Here is a 12,324-nt window from a genome sequence, read left to right as displayed (position 1 = left end):
TGACTGCTTCAATGCGGCGTGGCATGGAGGCAATCAGCCTGTGGCACTGCTGAGGTGTTATGGAGGCCCAGGATGCTTCGATAGCGGCCTTAAGCTCATCCAGAGTGTTGGGTCTTGCGTCTCTCAACTTTCTCTTCACAATATCCCACAGATTCTCTATGGGGTTCAGGTCAGAAGAGTTGGCAGGCCAATTGAGCACAGTAATACCATGGTCAGTAAACCATTTACCAGTGGTTTTTCTACTGTGAGCAGGTGCCAGGTCGTGCTGAAAAACAAAATCTTCATCTCCATAAAGCTTTTCACCAGATGGAAGCATGAAGTGCTCCAAAATCTCCTGATAGCTAGCTGCATTGACCCTGCCCTTGATAGAACACAGTGGACCAACACCAGCAGCTGACATGGCACCCCAGACCATCACTGACTGTGGGTACTTGACACTGCATTTTGGCATTTCCTTCTCCCCAGTCTTCCTCCAGACTCTGGCACCTTGATTTCCGAATGACATGCAAAATTTGCTTTCATCCGAAAAAAGTACTTTGGACCACTGAGCAACAGTCCAGTGCTGCTTCTCTGTAGCCCAGGTCAGGCGCTTCTGCCGCTGTTTCTGGTTCAAAAGCACACGCCTGTGCACGGTGGCTCTGGATGTTTCTACTCCAGACTCAGTCCACTGCTTCAGCAGGTCCCCCAAGGTCTGGAATCGGTCCTCCTCCACAATCTTCCTCAGGGTCCGGTCACCTCTTCTCGTTGTGCAGCATTTTTTGCCACACTTTTTTCTTCCCACAGACTTCCCACTGAGGTGCCTTGATACAGCACTCTGGGAACAGCCTATTCATTCAGAAATTTCTTTCTGTGTCTTACCCTCTCGCTTGAGGGTGTCAATGATGGCCTCCTGGACAGCAGTCAGGTCGGCAGTCTTACCCATGATTGCGGTTTTGAGTAATGAACCAGGCTGGGAGTTCTTAAAAGCCTCAGGAATCTTTTGCAGGTGTTTAGAGTTAATTAGTTGATTCAGATGATTAGGTTAATAGCTCGTTTAGAGAACCTTTTCATGATATGCTAATTTTTTGAGATTTTTGGGTTTTCATGAGCTGTATGCCAAAATCATCAGTATTAAAACAATAAAAGACCTGAAATATTTCAGTTGGTGTGCAATGAATCTAAAATATATGAAAGTTTAATTTTTATCATTACATTATGGAAAATAATTAACTTTTATCACAATATGCTAATTTTTTGAGAAGGACCTGTATAGTATCCATTTTGGGAAACAAGATGTGTCAACTCTATCTTTAAGTGCTCTTGACTCTAACCCAACATAACCTCAGTCAATATTTTGTCTGACAAGTTTTCAGTTATGCAGTCTCCTTTCTTGCTTGAGGGGGTGGTTTAAAACAGGAGGGAAATGAAAACAAAGCAAAACAAAACATTAGCTTAAATTTTTAATTTCACCATCCCGGACAATGTTTACGTTTCCAAAATATTCACGCAAGTTTCTCCTAATATAGTAGATCTAAGGAAACAAATATACTGTAATTGCCCAAAATAAAAATAAATCATTGCCAGACAATTTAACTCCACTACTTGTCTGACAGATGGAAAAATACTACAACAATGATTATTTATAGGTGAATTAAAATCAAGAACAAACGAGTCTGAACGAGGCTTTAGACAACTACACATATTCATAAATCATACAGTACAATGATTTGTATTAATATTATGCAGATAAATCATGCTTGTGTTTTTTTGACGTTTTGTGCTTTGTGAATGTTGACATTATGAGCTTATCTTTTTATTTTCTGTGAAAATGGGCAGTACAACATAGTCAGTGCTTGTAACACATGGCCTATGAGATAATTTTATATGAGACACTTATATATGTGTAGTCTACTGATTTGAGGCCTTTTATTGGTTTTGTTCTATAATTCGGGAGTGATAGCTATAGTTAGAAAATGGGCTTAAACAAATTTATATCACTTGTACTGTGTACAGTTGGGATTCAACGTAGCAAACAAGGTATCACATATGGAAAGTGATAGTAGTGTATTTAACTATATATAGGAGCTCTGTAAATGAACGTTAAGTTTTTTCCAGCACCACCTCTCCACTCAAGACAGAATCTCAGTGGAAGACCACATCAGAGAGAAGGCAGATTACCTCACTAGACAGCAAAACCCAAACTCCTTAGGGCTCTGGGTAAAACCACAGCAGAACTCATTATGGGAACACTGTCTGGTTTGCTTCTGGTTTTTGAATCAGACACAAAGTAAGAGATTAAACTGTCAAAGTTTTGGTATCAATATGTAGGTTATCTTCAGTGTCACTTTTGATTAGGGGTGCACGATATGGAATTTCAGGGCCGATACCGATAATTCATAGGTCATTGTGACCAGTAAAGACTCAGACAACTTTCGTGAGTTTTGGAGCATGTTTAGGCCCTCAAAAATGCGATTCATTTCGGAGAAGAAGAAGAAGAAGAAGAAGAAGAAGAAGAAGAATAAACGGAGCAATTCCAAGAGGGTCCTCGCACCACCGGTGCTCGGGCCCTAATAATAATAAACAGAGCAATTCCAATAGGGTCCTCGCACTGCTGTGCTCGGGCCCTAAATATTGGATCCATCATCCAACCCAAGGAGAGTGCCTTGGGTTGGAGAGTGCGGGATTATCCCGGGCGATTCAAAGTTTACTTCAGGATGTCAGTGGCTCAGTTTGATGCCTTGCTAGCGATACTGGAGCCACATATTAAAAAGAAGACCACCAATTTCAGTGAACTCAGTATGTAAAGACCTATACAGTGCTTTGTGCAGTGAAAAGAAGTGGATCAACTTGTCAGATGCCATTCTGAATTTTGGCATTCGCTTGTACGAATTGTCAAAACAATTCAACTCTGTCAAAACACCTCTTAAAATGCTTACTATGGATGCAAAAAATGCAGAAAATCAAACCTGATCCAAATATACATTGATTAAAAAAAATTTACAAAACATTGTGCAAATGTGATTGACACAACGTGAGATCGTATTTATTTTTTAACGAGTGAGAATTTCGAATGAATATGTGCAAGGGCCTTAACACCATGCAAGTAAACTTTTTTTAAAACTCCTTTTTAAATAGTGAAAACTCCACAAATCCAAACAGCACGGAAACATGACTGGAACACATAATTGACAGCTATGTATGACCCATAATTACAAGCATAAAACTTCAATTGACCAATGTTGTTCATCTGACACTTTCCTATCATCAAAATCCTAAACATAACCTTAATCATGACCTCTGTGGCTAGTGCACCCAACAGTTCCTACCTGAAGACAAAAAGGACTTTAGTTCTGCCCTCTGCTGTCCTACAGTAGAATTAACCACACTTCCACCCATATTCTGAGCTGTGGTTTGACACTGATCCTGAGATGCTTTTAAAGAAATAAATCAAAAAGGAGAGGAAATACATAAACAAATGCTACACTGTTTTCAACCAGTTATCTTACCTTTGAAAGGTTATACAAAAACATTATGTAATAACCATCCTTCATGCACAGTAACATAATAAATGTTAAATAAATAAATAAATAAAACACCTGCACAAAGCAGCTGCAAGGAATGAGATTCCTCAAAAATGCATTAAGTTAAAACCTTATAAAATATGCACAATACTTCAAGAAAGTGGAAATGTCCCTTTAAAGAACAGTGTTTAATATATCAACATCCATTTTTTTTATTTGATTATTGTTATTATTGTCTGTAAGGATCAAAAGAAAGCATGGCCACAGATCAAAATGATAGGAACTATCATATTATGCAGAACTGCCATGCACTCACATGGGACACCATACCCTTCATTAAAACTGACATCACACAAGGAGGGAGGGAGATTTTGGGTGCTGCTGGGGAAGCAAATTTGGTATAAATAGCAGAATCCACTCCTGTGAACAGGACTTCCACGGACTGACTGGAAACTTACAAATATACAGATTGGCCGGGACAGCAGCCCGACCACCTCTGACTTCTGGAGCTCCAGCCTGCTGGTAGGTACAGCTGTTCTATAGCCCTCTGCTCCAGCTTAATGCTGGTGGGGAAGCATGTGGTACTGCTGGAACCGGTGGGAGAAGATGTTCATTTAGATGCTCCTTTGTATGCGTGTCAATGAGTTCCTGGGCTATGTTAATTAAGTATGCAATTTGAATGACCAGGCTTTCTGGGTGATTAGACATGCATCTGATGCTTTTTTATTTTTTTTTAGTAATTTGGTTTTTATGTTGATTTTATGCAGCTTGTTTAGATATACTGAAATCACAATCTTGTTAATAATGCCCATTTTTAAGTGTTATGAGAGGGAGATGTTTGTCCTCTGATTTCTTTGTCACTTATTCATTATTGTTTTTATTTCATAATTTCTTTACAGGTTTTGCTTTAGAAAATGGACCTCAGAGTAACAAGCATTCTTCTTCTTCTTGTGGTACTGGCTGAGGCCACCCCTGAAAGATACTATCATGTGAGGAAACAGCCTTATCCTACAAAATCTGAAAGTGAGTTTACTTCTGTTGTATATAAAATTAATGTATTTCATCACTGTAATGTTCTGTCATGAGAAATACGTCAGAATATTTATACAGAATAACAGTAGCAGGTGCAACATTAAGAGACACTACACTAAGGAAGATTGCCTTGCCAAAAAATACATACATATATACAAATAACTAATTAGACTGAAAAATTAGATTTGCCTCTTTGCCATGAGGGTAACTCAGATGTACACAAATATGGATCTATGATCTGGATCTTCAGTCAACAAATGTATCAAACATCACTTTAGATATCCAACACTTCTTTAATTGCCAAACTACATGCAATGCCCAGAATTTATTAACTTTACCAAAGGGAGAAATAGTGCTTATATCCTTGTCCAAAGAGCATAATTACAAATACTGTTAGTTAATTACTCTTCAGTTGGTATACACCACAGTTTATACAATCTACTACTTTAGAAAATTGTAAAATCTCCAAAACAGATGTAACCACATTATACAACAGGCATGCCCAATATAAGCCACATTGTGGTGTTAAACTATACCATTAGTTTCTGGACAAGCACTCTTTCAAACTGAAAAAAGGGCTTTTCCCTGCGTTTTCTAAGGTGGTCAAACAATCCAACCCAACCGTGCAGCCTCTACATATACTTAATTTAACAGCATATTTTACTCTAAAATATACTTGTGCAGGTGATTCACTTCTAGATTAAGATGTCTCTTGTCAAGTACTATCTAACTATCTAAACAAAGGGTATAACAACTTACAAACATTTTAACACACACGTTTTTTACTATGATAGTGAGGAATAATATAATCTCAAAGACTTCCATTGTTTTTATATCAGGTTAATATTTTCTATCGCCTAACTCTACCCTTGCCCCTAAAAACAACCCTCACAGAAATTTGTGCAAATCACTAGATATTTAAATTGTAACCTTATTTGGAGTTATAAACCTTTTTTTTTGTTAGATTTATTTTTGGCGTTTTATGCCTTTTATTTAGATAGGACAGTAGGTCAACAGGAAGCAATGTCGGCAAGAGAGAGGGGTGGGTGGGATCGGGAAAGGTCCACGAGCTGGGACTCAAACTCGGGATGCCCAAAGTGCAACGGCACTACATGTCGGCACGCTGCCCACGAGGCTATTGGCGCCGACATTATAAACCTTTTTAACTAGTGAGGTCCAGCTTACTAGTTGGTGTTTAGCGGGTTTCACTATATTTTTGAATAGTGAGGACATTTTACAAACCTATATACACACACGCACACACAATGCATTAAGTCCATTTAAAATAAACGTTATTCTAATATATTTATTTATTCTAATATATTTCTTTTTTGTCTACACGTGACTAAATCACCAGTGAGATGAAAAAATTGACCATTTGACAGATAATATACCAACTGATCGATCTCTTATTAAGAACGTCAAGCATGAAAATTTAGCTTGTCAAATTTCAAAGGTTTAAATTAAGTTGTCACCATGTTATTAAGCCAAGTGTGTATGTTAAGGAATGTCTTACAAGCAAATTAAGAATTGTAATTTTATTTATATTCTTTAGATTGTATCTAAATTACATTATATTTTTATCTTATTTTTAGCTGTTGCTGGTGAACCTGGTATTCCAGGTGCCCCAGGTGAACCTGGTGCCCCCGGCCTACCTGGCCCACCAGGGATTCCTGGAAAGAATGGAGTTGGACACCCCGGTCCGATTGGTCCACCTGGACCACCAGGTCCAGCAGGCTACTCCTCACCTGGTAAACCTGGAAGCCCAGGTTCACCTGGAAAACCAGGCGCACCTGGAATTCCAGGCGAGAAGGGATATCCAGGGCCTGCAGGACCTCAAGGTGCAAGAGGAGTGCCAGGATCACCTGGAAGCCCTGGACCTTCTGGCATTTCTGCTCCTGGAAAGCCTGGACCACACGGTCTTCCAGGAGCAATGGGCCCACGTGGAGAATCTGGCCTAAAGGGTCATCCTGGAATTCCTGGACTGCCAGGCCAGAAAGGAGAACCTGGCCATGGTATTTCAGGAGCACCTGGTGGCCAAGGTCCAATGGGCCCTCAGGGACCTCCTGGTCAGCCAGGTCAGCCTGGAGTTGGAAAACCTGGACCAAGTGGATTTCCTGGAGAGCCTGGAAAGTCAGGAATGCCAGGTAGGGATGGGTCACCAGGTCCTATGGGAATCCCAGGACCAAAGGGTCATACAGGGGCACCTGGAATAGGAGCACCAGGAAAACCAGGCCTGAATGGCGCTCCAGGTATGTCTGGGCCAATAGGACAAAAAGGTCCTCAAGGACCAGCAGGACAGCCAGGCGCTCCAGGTCTGCCAGGTATTGGCAAACCTGGACCAACTGGACTTCCAGGAGAAAGGGGAGTGCCTGGAACCTCAGGAACAACAGGCCAAAAGGGAGAACCAGGGCCAATGGGTCACACAGGTCAGCCAGGTGCTATTGGTCAAATAGGTCCAGCAGGTCCTCAGGGTGCTAGGGGATTCCAGGGAGAACATGGTCCACAGGGAGCTAAAGGTGATATTGGTTTGGTTGGAGCACCAGGCTTAAGAGGTGCAAAAGGTGAACAAGGTGCACAAGGCTTCTCAGGAAAACCTGGTATTCCAGGTGCAGCAGGTCCACCAGGTCCAATAGGTCATATGGGGCATCAGGGTCCCAAGGGTGAACCAGGATTTACTGGTGCACCAGGTATCCCAGGTAGCAAGGGGCCACCAGGAGAAAAGGGACATACAGGATTTCAAGGGCCAACAGGTGCAAGGGGTGAAAATGGTATCCCTGGAGCAAGAGGACCAACAGGCCCAGTCGGACCTGCTGGTCCACCAGGGCTTAAGGGTCATCCAGGACATCCAGGCCCCCCTGGCCCAGCAGGGATCACAGCCAAGGGAATTTCTGGACCTCAGGGTCCTCCTGGAATTCCTGGTGCCAGAGGTCATGATGGTCTCCCAGGTCAACCAGGACCTGCTGGGCCACCTGGACCCCCAGGCGAGATTGTTTATCATTACGAAAAAAGCATGCCAATTAAATCCCATGAGATGGTAATGCCTGTTAGTCACGAGCTGATGAAGGCACCCATGTCAGCATTCACAGCTCTGCTTACCACAGCTTATCCTAATGCTGGAACACCAATTGCATTCAACCAGGTTGTATACAATGGAGAAAACCACTATGATCCTAACACTGGCATATTCACCTGTCAGGTTCCAGGACTTTACTACTTTTCTTTCCATATGCATGTCAATGGAGCAAATGCATTGGTAGCACTTTACAAAAACAGAGAGCCAGTCATGTTCTCATATGATGAGTACAACAAAGGTTTCCTTGACCAGATGTCTGGCAGTACTGTCCTCATGCTGCATTCCCATGACACAGTGTACATCCAGGTTCCAGATGACCAGTCCAACGGCATTTATGCTGATGATAATGTTCACTGTTCTTTCTCTGGCTTCTTGATTGCCTCAACGTGATAAACACACTCGAGAAAACCTCAATTTTTATTTTTTCAAAAATTGTCTGCCTTTATACTCATTTTCTCATTGCCCCAAGAGTCATGCAGAATGAAAAAGGATGACTAATTTAGAAAATATGTCCGTAGCTTGTTGATTTACATAAGACCTACTGAAATGGAAATAGTTTTATTAACTCAATTATTATGGAACATCAATAAAATTATCCAAGAAATTAGACAACAGACCTGTTGCATTTGCCTGAAACCTCAACTAATGGTTTTGTATTAAAATGGTGCTATGTGTTTGCCTTTTTCCTGTGCTCACATTTTAACAAAAGGTTCCTGTGTTTAGTATCCTTAATGAGCCAGGTTTTGAAATAAAATGGATTTCTAAGTGAATAATAATAATAATAATAATAATAATAATAATTGTATGTTTTGTTTTTTGTTTGTTTTTGTTCATTTAACTCTGTATTATCTCACAAGGTGTGCATTATAATAACCAACACAAATAAAGTTTTAGTGCTAGTGCTGCTGTTTGTTTATAACTGTGGTAAAAGGTTAATGTTTTTCAAAGGTAAGTGCTCAGTACAAAGACCTTTACCTTTTCATCCTGAAAGATATCATACCCTGACTTCAAACTTTGCAAATCATCTTAGGCTAACTAATAATAAACATACAAAATGTTATGTAGATAGGTCAAAGACTGTGTTCTGTACCAGTCTGATAAACAAACTTTAGATTTTTACAGCCATTATATAATATCAGAATTAAAATACTCTTTGAAGTGCTGGTCATAAACAGAGTATAAGAGTTATAAGAGGGTTATTTCTACATACCCGAAATGCAGATGTGTTGTAATTATGGTCAATAGCAGCAACAATGTCTTTCCAAACATCAGATGTGATTTCAGCTCCTCGCTAGGATTAAAAAATTATAAATGAAAACATTAACATGTGACAACATACATTTTGTTAATTAAACATTTACCCTTACAGCTAATTAACAAAAGCTGCTTCTGATCTACAATAGAAATATAGCATTTTTGAAAAGCATTGATTTATTTTTACCTTATTCAACATATCCACCACTCTGGCACAGAGAAGAGCACCAGGGAGGTCAAAATAGTTGTCATAAAAATAGTATTTTGCTGCAACAAATGAGTGCATTAAAACACATATTTAAGCAAGGACATTAATTTGATAATATGATCACATGGTAAACACTAAATTTGTACAAAAATAAATACCACATCACAAAAAAAAATTGTTAAATTGTCATCAGACATTATAAAATGAACTTCAAGAACACATCCTTACCAGATCGTGTATATGAGGTATTGAGGCTATTAAAATGCTTCCATTCTCTTTTTGGACCGTAATGCTTTATAATGTCGTCAGTACTAAGGTTTTTACTGCCATGAGTTGCTCTACAAATGAATATGTTTTAAATAGATTAACAGCTTAATATAACAGGTTAAGAGAAATTTATATATTTCTTTATGTACAATTAATCTTTTTCCAGAAAATGGAGATTTAAAATTTACTGCTAAGTAATCAATTATACACACACAAGTCATACTAAAATTGACTCACCGCAAGACAGTACCGTCCTCTGCCAACTTGACAAGATTGCCCTCCTCAAGGTGCACCACAAGACCTTTAAAACTGGTCACATGACAACAAGCAACTGTGTTTGTGTACTAGAGAGATAAACAGGCTCATACTAGGACAACAACTTATTTCTTTGTTAAGAAAAAAAAGCCTACGCAAATGAAAATATTATAGATATATACATAACCAATTAATTTCTTTTCATAATCTGTATGAGTGACAAGAATACTTGCATGAAACAAGATTCAGTTTGTTAATGAGTAAGGCTGGCAGTATGATGACATATCGCGGCAACAGTATAAAGTGTCTATCGTTAGAGATTTTGCTATATATGCATGTAAATTTCCAATATAGCATGTGCATGATGTACTCAATATCCATCATGTGGAGCCTAATGAACCTGCTGCTGCCTGTGTATTTTAATGTTAATTAAAGAGCAAAATAAAGAAAAAAATCATTCACTGCTCTTGACTGCTTAACTTTTGTATCAATCTCTAATAAGATTTAATTTATATTTAAATAATACAGTGAAAACTATGCAGATTTTTATTTACATTTAATTATTCCATTTCTGTGGACATCTTACTAGATGTTAAATAAACCAATTGTACCTGAAAAACTTTTATTTCATTTTAAAACTTGAAACTTTACGTTTATTTAATTTGTATCTTTGTTCTTTTATTTGTCCTATTGTTTTTAATTAGCATATTTTAACAGCAAAAATAAAATAAATATATATGACTATATTCTATGTTCTTTGTGTATATATATCTTTAAAAAAGCCTCTAACATTTATCAAGGAAAAAACCTGTTCGCACATAAACATAGATGAGTGATTCTGCATTCAAAATGGTGAATTTTGACAAAGGGTGAGCAGTTTGATTCCCTGGATGATGTGATTAAGGTCATGACCTTGTTCAACCATTAAAGATTTAATGAAGTTTTGATTCTGAATTATGCTGTAAATAGTTATGTAATACTTAATAATGATTTAAATATTTATTAAAGAACGATTAATGGCACTAACTATCAAGGTCTTTTAGCATCAACATCTGCATCTGTTTTGAGTATATATGGGCATCGGTCATGATAAATCTGGTTCCATGCAAGTATTCTCAGTTTTATTGATAAATCTGTTACTAAAACTCCCCGGAAATCCCAAGTAGAGGGTGTTAAATGAAGCAGATCTTTATCATAGCCCTTGTGTTCCACCAGATACTTTGCAAAACTCTCATAGATCAGCTGCAAAGAAACAGAAGAAGAAATAAATTTAAGTAGCTACTAGTGGAGGTACAGTGACATGAAGATGTCAGACCTAACCATAAATAAAACTTAATCTCGAGTTATTACAATAAGGCTTTATCTCGCTGCCCATAAACTACACGTCAGATGAAATCAGCGCAAATGGTGTTTGCATTAATATCCTCCTGGAATGACAGATAAAGGAGACAAACCTCTTGTAATCTCAATGTGTTCTCACAAGGCCTGCCGAATAGATCGATCTTTTAGATTAGCACATCAACACTGTTCCGCTTCAGGTCCATTAATGTAAAGCAGACAGAACCAATCTTGTATTTCTGATTTATCATAACCATTGTGTAAGTGTTCGTGCAGTGTAAGCCCTATTGTGCGTTTGAGGTCGGTTGTGTCATCATATGCATGATGCCAGTGCAACTCACCCTGGAGGTCTCCTTCAAATTGTACCGACAAAGCCTGTGGTCCAAATCAAAGCCAATTACATCACACTCCGACAGCGAGAAGTATTCACTCATTGTATAGCCTTTGGAAGGAATGGGAGATGTGAACTGTAAAGACTACAGTTTCGTAATATCTTGCAGTGACAGCGATGACTTAAAGCTGTCGATGCAGCTCGCTCGCTCGGTGGCGGGAGTCTGCAATGCATTTGTCTCTTCTGCAACACGTGGGATAGCGGCGACAACAATGTCACAAAAGACTACAAGCTGTGTTTCTACGGAAAGGGTTACAGCGAAAGCGCAGTCACCCCCAGAACGTGTTTCGGCATTTCACGCGGAAATATTGCGGTGCCCGTTAAAACACTGCATATGAACAACACGGATCTTTGTATCATACTTGAACAAACGTAAGAATTTCTGAATATTCGCGCATTCCCGGGTGCTATTACCGTAATAACGCGAAGGAAATGGACAGGAACATGTCACTTTTGATTATACGCTGCAAACCATTATTCTCACGAATAAAGTTTTCAAGTCATCGATTACAAAAAAAAGTGCGTGCTGGCTATGTGTGTGTTCGTGCGTTCTTAATTTTCTCTTTATAAACAAAGATTTCAATATCATGTTTTTGCAATTTTTTTGAATAAACAAACATGGGTGTTTTGACATGTTTGTTGGCAAAAATGGTTTGTTAATTTTTGTATATTTTCACTGCTCCATGAATTTTGATTCCATTTTTAGCTGAAAATCATGCAAAAGTTAAATGCCGGGGTATACAGGTAAACCCTAACAGACATCATGGAGACGTCTTTTTGAAGTCTGCATTTACATCTGCAAGACATTTTTTAGAGTGCTTGTTCATCTGCAACATGTCTAGGACGTTTCCTATTAGATGTCAAATAGACGTTTAGAAGATGTCTTCAGTTCAAGACTTCTGTTCTTCGTGTAGCTATGTCACGCCTTCTCCATATTTGTGAATAAAACTTCAACACAAAATCATTGGCTTTTTTATATTATTATTAAAAATGAAACTGCAAA

The 12,324-nt window shown here is 38.7% G+C and overlaps 1 protein-coding gene and 1 long non-coding RNA gene across 2 annotated transcripts in view; one reads left to right on the top strand and one right to left on the bottom strand.

The window, feature by feature from the left end:
* LOC109110747 overlaps nt 1–12,022 on the bottom strand; it is a 55,694-nt gene extending 43,672 nt beyond the window's left edge. The window contains exons 1-5 of the long non-coding RNA XR_006162711.1: nt 11,272–12,022; nt 9,575–10,834; nt 9,299–9,408; nt 9,050–9,129; nt 8,819–8,899 (exon numbers count right to left, since the gene is read on the bottom strand). This is a non-coding gene — a long non-coding RNA (uncharacterized LOC109110747). The remainder of the gene's footprint in view (nt 1–8,818; nt 8,900–9,049; nt 9,130–9,298; nt 9,409–9,574; nt 10,835–11,271) is intronic.
* LOC122148929 (collagen alpha-1(X) chain-like) lies at nt 3,899–8,507 on the top strand. Its single transcript, XM_042777364.1, has 3 exons — nt 3,899–4,022; nt 4,400–4,523; nt 6,128–8,507. The coding sequence occupies exons 2-3, from the start codon at nt 4,415–4,417 to the stop codon at nt 7,996–7,998; spliced, it is 1,980 nt and encodes a 659-aa protein (XP_042633298.1). The 5' UTR covers nt 3,899–4,022; nt 4,400–4,414; the 3' UTR covers nt 7,999–8,507.
* Nucleotides 12,023–12,324: the final 302 nt, after the last annotated feature.

Source organism: Cyprinus carpio, chromosome A20, assembly GCF_018340385.1.
Source record: "Cyprinus carpio isolate SPL01 chromosome A20, ASM1834038v1, whole genome shotgun sequence".
NCBI classification, from domain to species: Eukaryota; Metazoa; Chordata; class Actinopteri; order Cypriniformes; family Cyprinidae; genus Cyprinus; species Cyprinus carpio.
This window is presented reverse-complemented; position numbering and strand designations above follow the sequence as displayed.